This window comes from Lepidochelys kempii, chromosome 9 (assembly GCF_965140265.1).
Source record: "Lepidochelys kempii isolate rLepKem1 chromosome 9, rLepKem1.hap2, whole genome shotgun sequence".
Classification (NCBI taxonomy): Eukaryota; Metazoa; Chordata; order Testudines; family Cheloniidae; genus Lepidochelys; species Lepidochelys kempii.
Window position 1 is genome coordinate 55,604,377 of NC_133264.1, and position 14,016 is coordinate 55,618,392.

General features: G+C 47.9%; 1 protein-coding gene across 10 annotated transcripts in view; it reads left to right on the forward strand.

The window, feature by feature from the left end:
- The window catches only part of PASK (PAS domain containing serine/threonine kinase), a 53,703-nt gene extending 40,124 nt beyond the window's left edge, over positions 1-13,579 (forward strand). For 5 of the 10 annotated variants that reach the window (XM_073360471.1, XM_073360474.1, XM_073360473.1 and 2 more), the window contains 2 exons: positions 10,926-11,072; positions 11,901-13,579. In XM_073360471.1, coding sequence (XP_073216572.1) covers positions 10,926-11,072; positions 11,901-12,082 — 329 coding nt within the window. In that variant the 3' untranslated portion in view covers positions 12,083-13,579. Of the gene's footprint in view, positions 1-733; positions 1,250-1,546; positions 1,788-10,925; positions 11,073-11,900 lie in introns of those variants that run through there. The other 5 variants (XM_073360475.1, XM_073360476.1, XR_012160870.1 and 2 more) reach the window with 4 other exon arrangements.
- Positions 13,580-14,016: the final 437 nt, after the last annotated feature.

The following is a 14,016-nucleotide window of genomic DNA, read 5'->3' on the forward strand; positions in this document are numbered from 1 at the left end:
CTCCATAGTAGGACACTTTTACCACACCAGGCCAGTAGCTCGTAGTCTGGGGGCATTGCAAAACAAAGCATGGCAGCATATGGTCCTGATGTTTGCTGGCATTCAAGCAACAGCTGTTCTTTATCTCTCTGTGTTGTCCTCAGGAGAGTGATATCATTCATGGTCACCTGGTTGAAATAGGGTAATTTTATTAAGAGGACATTCAGAGGTGGTCGTTCCTGCTGGGCTGTTTGCCTGTGGTTGAACAGAAATCTTCCCTGCTGTTAGCCACACGGTGTGGGGAGGGGTGAAGCGATCATCCCAGAGAATTGGGTGTGGTGGGGGGGAGGTGGGCGGTTTAGTTGGGTTGTGCTGCATGTTAACCCGAAAACCGCAGACCCTCCTTCTAAATTGCCAACCCATTTTAAATGGCCAACCGAACGTCTGTTTGGTATGGGAAATGAGGGCGCTGCTGTTTTGAAATCATTCCCAAATGTTATGAAGGTTAAAGAAGCCAAAAGACTGTGGCTTACCATGGCTACCTGCAAGCTGAATTCTGTTGCCTGCCAGCCCTGCGTGTGTGATCTCTCACACCAGACCAGCAGACCCTCAATATAAGAGGCAAAATGCGACCTTGTACCGAATGCACATGTGCTATGTAATGTTAACAGCAAGGTTCACCCTGAAAGAGTCTATCCATTGTTATCTAGAATGTCTTTTTAACTACTACTCTCCCTTTTTTTTCCTCCTGCAGCTGCAAATTGTTCTCTGAGCTCATGCAGTCCTCCCACACTGAAAGAGCCCAGCAGAATGCGAGGAGGCAGACAGTGGTAGAGTCCAGGACGGCACAATATGAATGCGAGGACAGGTGGCGGGTTGAAGATGACAGATGGTGTCAGCTTGCTGACAGAAGGCAGGAGTCAATGCTGAGGCTACTGGTGGATCAAAGTGATATGCTCTGGCGTATGGTTGAGGTGCAGGAAAGGCAGCATGAGCACAGACTGCTGCTACAGCCCCTGTGTAACCAACCACCCTCCTCCCCAAGTTCCATAGCCTCCTCACCCAGACGCCCAAAAACGTGGTGGGGGGGCCTCCAGGCACCCAACCACTCCACCCCGGAGGACTGCCCATGCAACAGAAAGCTGGCATTCAATAAGTTTTAAAGTGCAGTGTGGCCTTGTCCTTCCATCCTCCCTCACCCCTCCTGGACTACCTTGGCAGTTATCCCCCTATTTGTGTGATGAATTAATAAAGAATGCATGAATTTGAAGCAGCAATGACTTTATTGCCTCTGCAAGCGGTGATGGAAGGCCGGAGGGGAGGGTGGCTAGCTTACAGGGAAGTACAGTGAACCAAGGGGCAGAAGTTTTCATCAAGGAGAAACAAACAGAACTTTCACACCGTAGCCTGGCCAGTCATGAAATTGGTTTTAAAAGCTTCTCTGATGCACACTGCGCGCTCCTGTACTCTTCTAACCACCCTGGTGCCTGGCTGCGCATAATCAGTGGCCAGGCGATTTGCCTCAACCTCTCACCCCACCATAAACGTCTCCCCCTTACTCTCACAGAGATTGTGGAGTGCACAGCAAGCAGTAATAACGATGGGAATATTGGTTTCGATGAGATCTGAACAAGTCAGTAAACTGGGCCAGCGCGCTTTTAAACATCCGAAGGTACGTTCTACCACCATTCTGCACTTGCTCAGCCTATAGTTGAATAGCTCCCGACTACTGTCCAGGGTGCCTGTGTATGGCTTCATGAGCCAAGCCATTAAGGGGTAGGCTGGGTCCCCAAGGATAACTATAGGCATTTCAACATCTCCAACAGTTATTTTCTGGTCTGGGAAGAAAGTCCCTTGCTGCAGCTGTTGAAACAGACCAGAGTTCCTGAAGATGCGAGCATCCTGTACCTTTCCCAGCCATCCCACGTTGATGTTGGTGAGACGTCCCTTGTGATCCACCAGTGCTTGTAGCACCATTGAAAAGTACCCCTTTCGGTTTATGTACTCGCTGCCTTGGTGCTCCAGTGCCAAGATAGGGATATGGGTTCCGTCTATGGCCCCACCACAGTTAGGGAATCCCATTGCAGCAAAGCCATCCACTATGACCTGCACGTTTCCCAGAGTCACTACCCTTGGTAGCAGCAGCTCAGTGATTGCGTTAGCTACTTGGATCACAGCAGCCCCCACAGTAGATTTGCCCACTCCAAATTGATTCCCGACTGACTGGTAGCTGTCTCGCATTGCAAGCTTCCAGAGGGCTATCACCAGTCACGTGTGAACTGGGAGGGCTGCTCTCATCTTGGTATTCGTGTGCTTCAGGGCAGGGGAAAGCAAGTCACAAAGTTCCATGGAAGTGCCCTTACGCATGCAAAAGTTTTACAGCCATTGGGAATCGTCCCAGACCCGCAACACTATGCGGTCCCACCAGTCTGTGCTTGTTTCCCAGGCCCAGAATTGGCGTTCCACAGCATGAACCTGCCCCATTACCACCAAGATGTCCACGTTGCTGGGGCTCGTACTTTGAGAGAAGTCTGTGTCCATGTCCTTATTACTCTCCTCACCGCTCTGCTGTTGCCTGCTCGCCTGCTTTTGCAGGTTCTGGTTCTTCATATACTGCTGGATAATGCGCGTGGTGTTTAGAATGGTCATAACTGCCGTGGTGATCTGAGCAGGCTCCATGCTTGCCATGGTATGGCGAGAGCAGAGTGGCAGTGGAAGCAGTGGGTGGATGATGATGCTGACAGCAATATGGCGCCCGCACAGAAAAAGGCATGAAACGATTGTTGGCCATTGCTTTCACGGAGGGAGGAGCACAGGGTAGGCTGGCAGCAGACAGTACAGTATGACTGCTAGCTGTCATAGTCTCCTGGGTGCTCACAGTGCTGCTGGCTGGGAGAGCAGCCTGATGCAGAGTGGCCCCCTCAAGGATTGAATTTACAACCCTGGTTTTAGCAGGCCAGTGCTCAAACCACAGAGCTATCCCTCTGCTGATATTCCAGGCAAGACTGAATCTCCATTAGACAAAACTTAAAGAAGAGAATGACCTGAGTCACTCCCATTTATGTCCAGGCGCCCCTGACAGATCTCACCAAGGTCTTCCAGGAGCACCCATGTCCGCCCAGGCGCCCCGACCGACCTCGCCAAGGCCAGCCAAGAGCACCCAGGAGACGACAAGGACAGATACCAGTCGTAATGCACCATCTGCTGCCACAAGGCATTTCAACATCTCCAAAGTTGCTGCTGTGTAGCAACGCAGTCCTGCGTCTGCCAGCACCCAGGAGACGTACGGTGATGGTGAGCTGAGCGGGCTCCATGCTCGCCGTGGTATGGCGTCTGCACGGGTAACCCAGGAAAAAAGTCGCGAAATGATAAACTGCTGTTGCTTTCATGGAGGGAAGGGGGGGTCTGACGACATGTACCCAGAACCACCCGCGACAATGTTTTTTGCCCCATCAGGCATTGGGATCTCAACGCAGAATTCCAATGGGCGGTGGAGACTGCGGGAACTGTGGGATAGCTACCCACAGTGCAACACTCCGGAAGTCAACACTAGCCTCTGTACTGTGGATACGCTCCGCTGACTTAATGGTCTTAAGTGGGGACATACACAATCGACTGTATAAAATCGATTTCTAAAAAATCAACTTCTATAAATTTGACCTAATTTCGTAGTGTAGACATAGCCTTGGTAAAGCATTTGGTCAGTGTCTTGAGAAAGGAATGTGCAAGTAAGTGCCTAATCAAGAAACACTTAACTGACAAAAAGAGAAGGAGTACTTGTGGCACCTTACAGACTAACAAATTTATTTGAGCATAAGCTTTCGTGAGCTACAGCTCACTTCATCGGATGCATTCAGTGGAACTTAACTGACAATGGATCTTGGAAGACTCCAATCCACATAAGCTGTCTTCCTGGGGACGTGCAAGGTAGCATGTAAGCAATGGCTGCCACCTGTAAAGAACTGAGTCATGCATGGACATGTGACTTGCCCATATGACTCCAAACTCCATTTTGCTGTAATTTTCCACAGTAATAACAAAGAGGTGTTCTTACACATGGAAATGACTATAAAAGGTTGATGCCTCATCTCCATCTTGTCTTGAATCCTGCTTCATACCTCTGAAGGGTCTTTGCTACAAACTGAAGCTCTAAACAAAGGACTGAATGACCCATCCCAGCTGTGGATGTACTCCAGAGACTTGATTTGAATCTGCAGTTTATTTCATCACTGCTACAAGCCTGAACCAAGAACTTTGCCATTACTGTATGTAATTGATTCCATTTAACCAATTTTAGCTCTCATCTATATCTTTTTCCTATTATGAATAAACCTTTAGATTCTAAAGCAGTGGTCTCCAAACTTTTTGGATCGCACACCCCTAGAGCCAGCTCTAGGGAAGCAAAAAAAAAAAGAGGAGCTGCTGCTGGCGTGCCGCCGAGGAATCAAAGGTCTAGGAGCGCTGCTGCCACCGTGCCAGCGGCACTCCTTCGGCGGCGCTCCTTCTGCCGAGCACCCCCAGGGATGGTCTTGCACACCCCACTTTGGAGACCACTGTTCTAAAGGATTGGCAACAACGTGATTTGTGGGTAAGATCTGATTTGTATATTGACGTGGGTTTGGGGCTTGGTTCTTTGGTATTGAGAGAACTTCTTCTCTTTTACTGGGATATTGGTTTTCATAACCATTTGTCCCCATAACGAGTGGCACTGGTGGTGATACTGGGAAACTGGAGTGTCTAAGGAAATTGCTTGTGTGACTTGTGGTTATCCAGTGGGGTAAAACCAAAGTCCTCTCTGTCTGGGTGGTTTTGTTTGCCTTGGTGTGCATAGAAACCCCAGCCTTGGGCTGTAACTGCCCTGTTTTAAGCAATTTGTCCTGAATTGGCACTCTCAGTTGGGTCCCATCAGAACCAGCATCGTTATACCCTCTGTATCCTATCCCTACAGTCCAGCATGTATCTATCACTCCTCCCAGTGTAGTGTCATCTGCAAACTTGCTGAGGGTGCAATCCACACCATCCTCCAGATCATTAATGAAGATATTGAACAAAACTGGCCCCAGGACCGACCCTTGGGGCACTCCACTTGATACCGGCTGCCAACTAGACATGGAGCCATTGATCACTACCTGTTAAGCCTGACGATCTACCCAGCTTTCTATCCACCTTATAGTCCATTCATCCAGCCCATACTTCTTTAACTTGCTGGCAAGAATACTGTGGGAGACCATATCAAAACCTTTCCTAAATTCAAGGAATAACACATCCACTGCTTTCCCCTCATCCACAGAGCCAGTTATCTCATCATGGAAGGCAATTAAGTTAGTCAGGCATGACTTGCCCTTGGTGAATCCGTGCTGTTTCTGATCACTTTCCTCTCCTCTAAGTGCTTCAAAATTGATTCCTTTAGTACTGAGGTGAGGCTGACTGGCCTGTAGTTCCCAGGATCATCCTTCTTTCCCTTTTTAAAGATGGGCACTACATTAGCTTTTTTCTAGTCATCTGGGACTTCCCCGGATCGCCATGAGTTTTCAAAGATAATGGCCAATGGTTCTGCAATCACATCTGCCAACTCCTTTAGCACCCTCGGATACAGTGCATCCGACCCCATGGAGTTGTGCTCGTCCAGCTTTTCTAAATAGTCCCGAACCACTTCTTTCTTCACAGAGGGCTGGTCACCTCCTCCCCACACTGCGCTGCCCAGTGCAGTAGTGTGGGAGCTGACCTTGTTCGTTAAGACAGAGGCAAAAAAAGCATTGAGAACATTAGCTTTTTCCACATCCTCTGTAACTAGGTTGCCTCCCTCATTCAGTAAGGGGCCCACACTTTCCTTGACTTTCTTCTTGTTGCTAACATACCTGAAGAAACCCTTCTTATTACTCTTGACATCTCTTGCTAGCTGCAACTCCAGGTGTGATTTGGCCTTCCTGATTTCACTGCTGCATGCCTAAGCAATATTTTTATACTCTTCCCTGGTCATTTGTCAAATCTTCCACTTCTTGTCAGCTTCTTTTTTGTGTTTAAGATCAGCAAGGATTTCACTGTTAAGCCAAGCTGGACGCCTGCCATATTTACTATTCTTTCTATACATCGGGTTGGTTTGTCCCTGTAACCTCAATAAGGATTCTTTAAAATACAGCCAGCTCTCCTGGACTCCTTTCCCCCTCATGTTGTTCTCCCAGGGGATACTGCCCATCAGTTCCCCGAGGGAGTCAAAGTCTGCTTTTCTGAAGTCCAGGGTCTGTATTCTGCTGCTCTTCTTTCTTCCTTGTGTCAGGATCCTGAACTCGACCATCTCATGGTCACTGCCTCCCAGGTTCCCATCCACTTTTGCTTCCCCTAATTCTTCCCTTTTTGTGAGCAGCAGGTCAAGAAGAGCTGTGCCCCTTGTTGGTTCCTCCAGGACTTGCACCAGGAAATTGTCCCCTACACTTTCCAAAAACTTCCTGGATTGTCTGTGCACTGCTGTATTGCTCTCTCAGCAGATACTGGGGTGTTTGAAGTCCCCCATGAGAACCAGGGACTGTGATCTAGTAACTTTTGTTAGTTGCCTGAAGAAAGCCTCATCCCCCCTGGTCTGGTGGTCTATAGCAGGCTCCCACCACGACATCACCCTTGTTGCTCACACTTCTAAGCTTAATCCAGAGACTCTCAGGTTTTTCTGTAGTTTCGTACCTGAGCTCTGAGCAGTCATACTGTTCTCTTACATACAGTGCAACTCCCCCACCTTTTCTGCCCTGCCTGTCCTTCCTGAACAGTTTATATCCATCCATGATGGTACTCCAGTCATGTGAGTTATCCCACCAAGTCTGTTTTTCCAATCACATCATAATTCCTTGATTTAACCATTGCCAACCAGTATTGTTGGCTTAAGAGATCTTGCTGGTAACTTCCTCGCCTCAGTGGGGCCCTTAGGAATGTGGAGGGTGTTTGTTTGCATTTGTAGCTTCAGAATTTGTTTCATGATCTGGACTAAAAGAAAGATATTGTTCATCTTGCTTCCTGGTGGAGGTGTTGAAGAGAACAAGCATGTGGTGGGTTGATGCATCTTTCATCAGCAACCTCTCTGTAGGTGATCTTAGGAGTCTTGTAGTCCCATAAAGAGCCTCTATAGCTTTGCAGTTAGGAATTTCTTGGTGTTTTCCCTAAGCCACTGGTATATGCCCTGGAAAGAAAACATAAGACCTCATTTAAGAATGTCTAGAAAAGGACTGGTCTTGGAGTGGGTGGGTGCCCACGAGGGGCACCAAAGTTATAAAAGGAATGGTGTCCAAAAAAAGTCTTCCATGCATAGTCTGTCTGTCTGTTTCTTTCTACCTCCCCTCCCCCCCCCCGGTGTCTTACCTCTTTTCAGTTTGCTATTTACACAATGTGAAAGGCTTAAATCATTCTCCAAGCCAAGCAAACACAGCCCTAAGTGAATGAAACAAGACAGAGAAATCCTGACAGTAAGGCAGAAGGGCTGGAGGGATCTGGGGTTACAATTTTACCTACTTATGGGTATTGAACCTAATTTACTAAGGGTATATCTACACTGACAGAGTTACAGCGCCGCTCAGAGAGCACTGAAGGGAAACCGCTCTTGTGTGTTCACACTGTTAACTGCCTGTGCAATAGCGTGTTCACAGTTGCGGTATTTGGAATGGTGCACTCTGGGCAGCTATCCCATAGAGCATCTCTTCCTCTTCTGCTGCTAAGAGTTGTGGGAAGGCAGATAGGGTCGTGGGGCATCCTGGGTCCTGTCCCAATGCCCTGTGATACATTGCTTCACATCCCAGCAATCCCTGTGCTTCCCTCCGCATTTGGCACCATCTTTCAACGGTTTGTGTACTGCGCGCTCTGCCTCTTTGGTCTGCAGGAATGGATCCCACACTGTTGACCGGTATGCTGCTCGCTCTGACTAACACGTCATGAGTGGCAGTGGAGTTATTCCTTAAACTACAAAGGCGAGGGGAGTGCAACGTTGATCTCGCCACGCATAGTAGCTGTGACACGAAATTGCTTGTGGCATTCACGGAGATACTGACCACAGTGGAACGCTGCTTTTGGGCTCGGGAAACAAGCACTGAGTGGTGGGATCACATCGTGATGCACATCTGGGATGACTAGCCATGGCTACAGAACTTTCAGATGAGGAAAGCCACATTCATGGGACTGTGTGGTGAGCTCGCCCCAGCCCTGTGGCGCAAGGACACGCGAATGAGAGCTGCCTTGCAGTTGGAGAAGTATGTGGCGATTGCACTGTGGAAGCTGGCTACTCCAGACTCCTACCGACGGAGTGGGAAAGTCTAACCATTGGACTTGTGTTGATGGAAGTGTGCAGGGCCATTAATCGCATCCCGCTCCGAAAGACCATGACTCTGGGCAACGTGCGTGACATTCCAGATGGCTTTGCACAAATGGGCTTCCCTAACTGCGGAGGGGCGATAGATGGCACACACATTCCAACTCTGGCACCAGACCACCTAGCCACTGAGTACATTAATTGGAAGGGGTATTTCTCAATGGTTCTCCTGGTGCTTGTGGATCACCATGGGTGTTTCACAGACATTAACGGAAGCTGGGCTGGAAAGATGCATGATGCACACATCTTTCAGTGCACTGGCCTGTTCAGGAAGCTGCATTCAGGGACTTTCTTCCTGGACCAGAAGATCACCAGGGAGAAGTTGAAATGCCCATTGTGATCCTGGGAGACGCCCCGCCTACCTCTTAATGCCGTGGCTTATGAAGCCATACATGGGGCACCTTGACAGCTGTAAGGAGCAGTTCAACAACAGGCTGAGCAAGTGCAGAATGACTGTTGAGTGTGCTTTTGGCTGTTTAAAGGCCTGCTGGCGCTGTCTATATGGGAAGCTGGACCTGGCTGATGACAACATTTCTATGCTTATAGCCGCGTGGTGTACTCTCCATAATATTTGTGAAGGGAAGGATGAAAGCTTCACTCAAGGCTGTACTGCTGAGGCTCAGTGCCTGGAGGCTGAATTTGAACAGCCAGAAATCAGGGCTTTTACAGGGGCGCAGCACAGGGCCATAAGGATCAGGGATGCCTTGAGGCAGCAATTTGAAGCTGAAAGCCACTAATATTTGTTGCTATGCTTGGGAGTGCAGTGCTTATAATGCTAGGAGGTGATTGTGATTGATGCAGACGATGCAATATGAAGGCTTAAGATAGTTGTCTGTTGCTTTGCAGGGCTCTGTTTCCTTTCAATTAATAGAATAAAGATTGCTTTCAAACTAACACAATTCTTTTGTCAAAAAACAACAACCAGAGGAGAGGTCAATCAAAAAAAACACATCAGCACTGAGGGGTGTCGGAGAAGGGAAGGTCACAGGAGAAGGTGGGGTCCTGGGATGGTTAAAGATTTTTGTATGTCCAGGGATCATAACCAACTTTCTCCTTTGGAGTACAGTGCAGCGGGTACTGTACTTTAGCAGGGCCAAACTGCAGGGGGATGGGTGCTGAGTGCAGTGGGTACTGGGAGTCCGTAGTGCTGGACTGTGATGAGGGAGGAATGGAATGCCGCGGGTACAGACTGGAGCCAGGAAGTTGATCAGAGTTGGCGGCATCTGGGGGACTCATGAGAGAGAGTTTTGTGACAGCAGCTGCAGGGGAGGGCAGGCGCGGAGCTGCTGGGTTTCCAGTGCTAGTATCACAGTACAGTACATGCCTGAAGCATGTCTGCTTGGCGCTCCATAATCTTTAAGAGCTGCTCCGTGGCTTCATTCTGATCTGCCGCGTTCTCCTTTTGGTCTCTCTTCTCGCTGTTCCGCAACTCCTTCAATTCCTGTTTTTTGTCCGCGGAGTGCATCATAACATCATGCAGAAAGCCCTCTTTAGTTTTTTGTGGACTCTTTCTAATTCTGCTCAGCTGTTCAGCCAGCGATAAAGAGGGAGGCTGGGCTCCCAAGGTCATCTCTGTGAAGCCAAAACGCAACATTTTACAGAAGCAGTATTGTTTGCAACACACAGAACACTGATACAGTGATTTAAAACACAGCCACTATTCACATACCTGTCACTAATTGGCTGACTCCAGGCAAGCACACATGAGCCCAAAAAAACCCCCAAAATGGTGAGTAGCCTCAGGGGCAGGGTAAATCAGTGTTCCCGGACTCTACTGTATACTGGGCACATGGCTCTTCGGGAGAGTCAGCACTGTAGAGGGAGCCTGATAATCATTCCTGTCCCCACATTTTCCACAGGCTGTGTTCATTATGGAAGATATCTTGCTGCTGAGGCTGAGCAGGGAATCAAGGGAGGGTCTTCTCCAATCCTTATTGAGGTTGCAGGAAGAAACCATCCTGATGTGTAGAAAGAATAGTAAATATGGCAGGCGACCAGCTGTGCTTAGACACATTAGAGGATTGGGCCAAAAGAAATCTGAGGTTCAACAAGAACAAGTACAGAGTCCTGCACTTAGGACGGAAGAATCCCGTGCACTGCTACAGACTTCAGCGGTTTCCAAAATCAAATCCACTTACCATGGGCCTCCTTTCCTGTTCGTGCTTCTCCAAGATCTGACAGCTGTGACTGGCTAGCCTCCTCTGGGTAGAAAAGAGCTCCTAGAGGCATGCATCGCTGTCCTCCGAGTCATTCTCTGCCTCTGGTCCCCCTCCACATCCTCATCCAAGATTTCCTCCTACTGGCTTGGTCAACTGGTATGCGAGCCACAAAAGTATCCACAGTGGCTTTTGCAGTGGAGGTGGGGTCACTGCCAAGTATTTTAACAACAAAAAGGGCAGGTGTGGACAGCACTTTGTTGGCGGGAGAGCTCTCCTGCTGACAATGAGCTGCTACACTGCATGCTTTATAGTGGTAAGGCTTTAGCGGTACAGCTGTGCCACTCTAAGTTGCGCAGTGTAGACATCACCTAGGACAAAGACAAAGCCACACCTATTATTGTCTCTAACTTTATGTGTGTGTATATATATTTTTTTTTGCTCAGCTCTGATGGTTCTGGTGTCTGGGCTCCTGCAAGCTGCTCCAGAGCAGCGCACAACCCTGGAAAACCTAATAAAGGATCCTTGGGTGCTGCAGCCTGTGAACTTGGCTAATTATACGTGGGAAGAGGTGTATGTCTCGGCCAGGCCAGGTAAGACATCATTCTGAAAATGACTCCTTTCCCCACCTCTCCCCAAAGTATCTTTTGAATAAGATTTTCAAGAGGAGGTGGAAATGTGAATAGGAGTTGTGTGGAAGTTACTCTTGTGATTGTCTCAAATATGGCTGCTGTTGATAGATGGACTTCTGCTAAACACTTGCCAGTGAAATCCTAAATGGTGCAGACTAGGTACAGTCATCATGTTAATGGAATCTTGGCTGGTGTAGAGAAGATAGTGTAGTGGGGAAGCTCATATAACTAGAATCATAGCTGGTATTAGTACAGCTCTAATAACTAGGCCATGTCAGTTGGCAGTGCTTTAAGATAGACCTTAGTTCTTACAGAGATTTGGCTCCTACCTGCTTCCTGACTGCAGATTAAGGCTTAGTTTCTGGAATCTGTGCATCTGTGTTTGAGATACATGTTCATAGGTGCCGATTTCATGGGTGCTCCAGGATTGGAGCATCCAAGGAAAAAAAAATAGTGGGTGTTCAGCACCCACCAGCTACAGCTGTTTGGTGGCTGGTGGCGAGGCTTGCTGGGAGGGCAGCGAGCGGGCAGAGGCCTCACGGAGGGGACAGAGGAGGGGGTGAAAAGAGGCAGAGTGGGGTGGGGCTTTGGGTGAGGGGAGGAGTGGGGGCAGGAAGAGGCGGAGCCTTGGGGAAGGGTGCAGTAGGGGTGTGTATTTAGGGCCGAGCAGGAGTAGAGCACCCCCAGGGAAAAGAAAAACTCATCACCTACGTACATGCTGGCTGATAAACAGTGTTTATGGCTCATCCCTAAATTCCTGTTCCACCCTTTGTTTTTCTTCCTCCTCAGAAAGCAATAATTTCAGAAATCACTGTATTGAGCACAGCCGCAGAGCCAGCCAACCAGCTCTTTGGTTGCAGAGTGAGCAGAGACTGAGCCATGATGCCTGTGACAGTGAGCTCATAGATCCCCAACTGGAAGGAACAGCCACTGCTTTGGAACAAGATCTGTTGGCCTATCTTCAGTGTTAGGACTGACATGCGGAGGACGCATATTGCAGATTTCCCCACCTGCTGGAGAACAGCTCCCTAGTCATCATCTGGACAGCAATTACTGTCCTCCCAAGAACTAAAAGAAGCTTCACATTAAGCACTTCTGTTTTAACAGACAGATCAACCTTAGGTACTAGAAGACAGGAGTTGCTCACTGTTGAGAGAAATCTCTCCGCTGGTACACCATTGCTTCATGTGCTTACTGTAACAGAGGCCTTTGATATGAAGGGGTTTGATAGTCACGTGAAAGAGCCAATCTTTGACTTCAGGCTGATCCATTCTAGACTCTTAAATGCAGAAGCTTTTCACTTTCTCCAGATGAGCTTTTCTGGATATCCCTAGCACTGATTGGATCCAAATGTGCCTTTCTTTTCTTACTGTCCTTGAGCCATCAGCACTTCATCTGGACAGGTCCTGTGAGCCTGAGACGTCTATCGTGTTAATGAAACAGAATCCAGCAGTACACTTACCCATCTGACTTTAGGATTTGTCTTCCTAGTGTAAAATTGAGTTCTATTCAGGAGACCACCACACACTCAGATACAGTTTCTGGTCTGGCCCAAACCTCTGCTTATCTGAAACTGCAACTCTCCCACCAGTAGCTGTTTGGAAGTAAAATTAGCTCAGGCCAGGAGACTGCAGGGCATGCGCTCTTCCCAAGAGTTGGGACTCTGGTTGAAATCCTATTCTTGTGAATGAGGCTTGGCACAGTGGTTGCGGATGAGCCTTCCTGCAGCAATTGTTAGAATGTGGTTTGAGGCAAGCATTCTCTTGCAAATGGAAAGATTACTTTTGCTACTATCTGTTGCTTAGCTCATTCACGTCTAGAATCTGGAGTCCTAATGTTTGCTGATTGAAGCTGAGGATGGAAAGTACCCCAGTTGATCATCATCCTCTGTCGCTGTAATGGCAGTGGGAAGCTGAGTCAGCCCCTTTTTCAAGGGGCTTGGATTTTGACAGAATCCATACAGTGGAAAACCCCAGTGTGGTCAGTTGGTTTTGACTTTGTTTCTCTGTTTAATAGCACTTGGTTCAGGAATATGAGCGTGTGGTGGTGCTTTTCTCTCGACAGAAAGACTGAGATGTCAAGCTTAGAAATTGACTTACTTGGTTTGTAGTTCTCTTGTAAATCTTGGTTTAAGGATTTCAGAAATGCAGCTTGGTTTGTCAAGTGATCCATGCTGCATCACAAAATCAAATCAAGCCTGAATGCTTGTTTATTGCTCTGTAAACAAGGTGGTGGGTGCACATGCTGAAAAGAGATTTAATGAATGGCTTTGTCTAGGGCAAATGGCACGGAGGCCTCCATAATATAGCTCCATCAGTCGAGTCTTTTACTGAACTAGACTTTTTTCTTAATTCTCTTTTAATTTTTTGTCTAGGCCTAGGTCACACTTCCTCAGAGTGACCTCCCAGATTTTGGCTGTGCTGCAAAATCTCACTTATACCTTCTCCCCTCCATCCTCCCAGGAGCTGTCATTCTGTAGATAAAAGAGCGAGAGAGAGTATTTAAAGGACCTGATTTTAGTGCACTGTGTGTGGAATTGGATACAAAAGCCCAGGGCAGTAACAGGATTTATACATCTAAATACGTATTTGTAGATGCTGTATTGCAGTACATAATTCCAGTGTTATGGGACTGGCTTGCTCACTGAACTCTGTATAGCTGCCCTCACTAATAGATGTTTCATGTATGATGCTGCAGGTTTGAACGATTCTGGACACGTGCGCACACAAGATGTGCACACAAATGAAAGGTACAAGAGAAACCTCACTTGAACCTTGTTTTCCTGTAGCAAAATCACTCTGTTTACACTGACTGCAGCTGTATCTAAAAGGTTTCTTCAGGAAAATCCTATAGCCAATGTGTGTCTCTTAATCTACTGAGTGGATTACATTTTAAAATGTAAAGT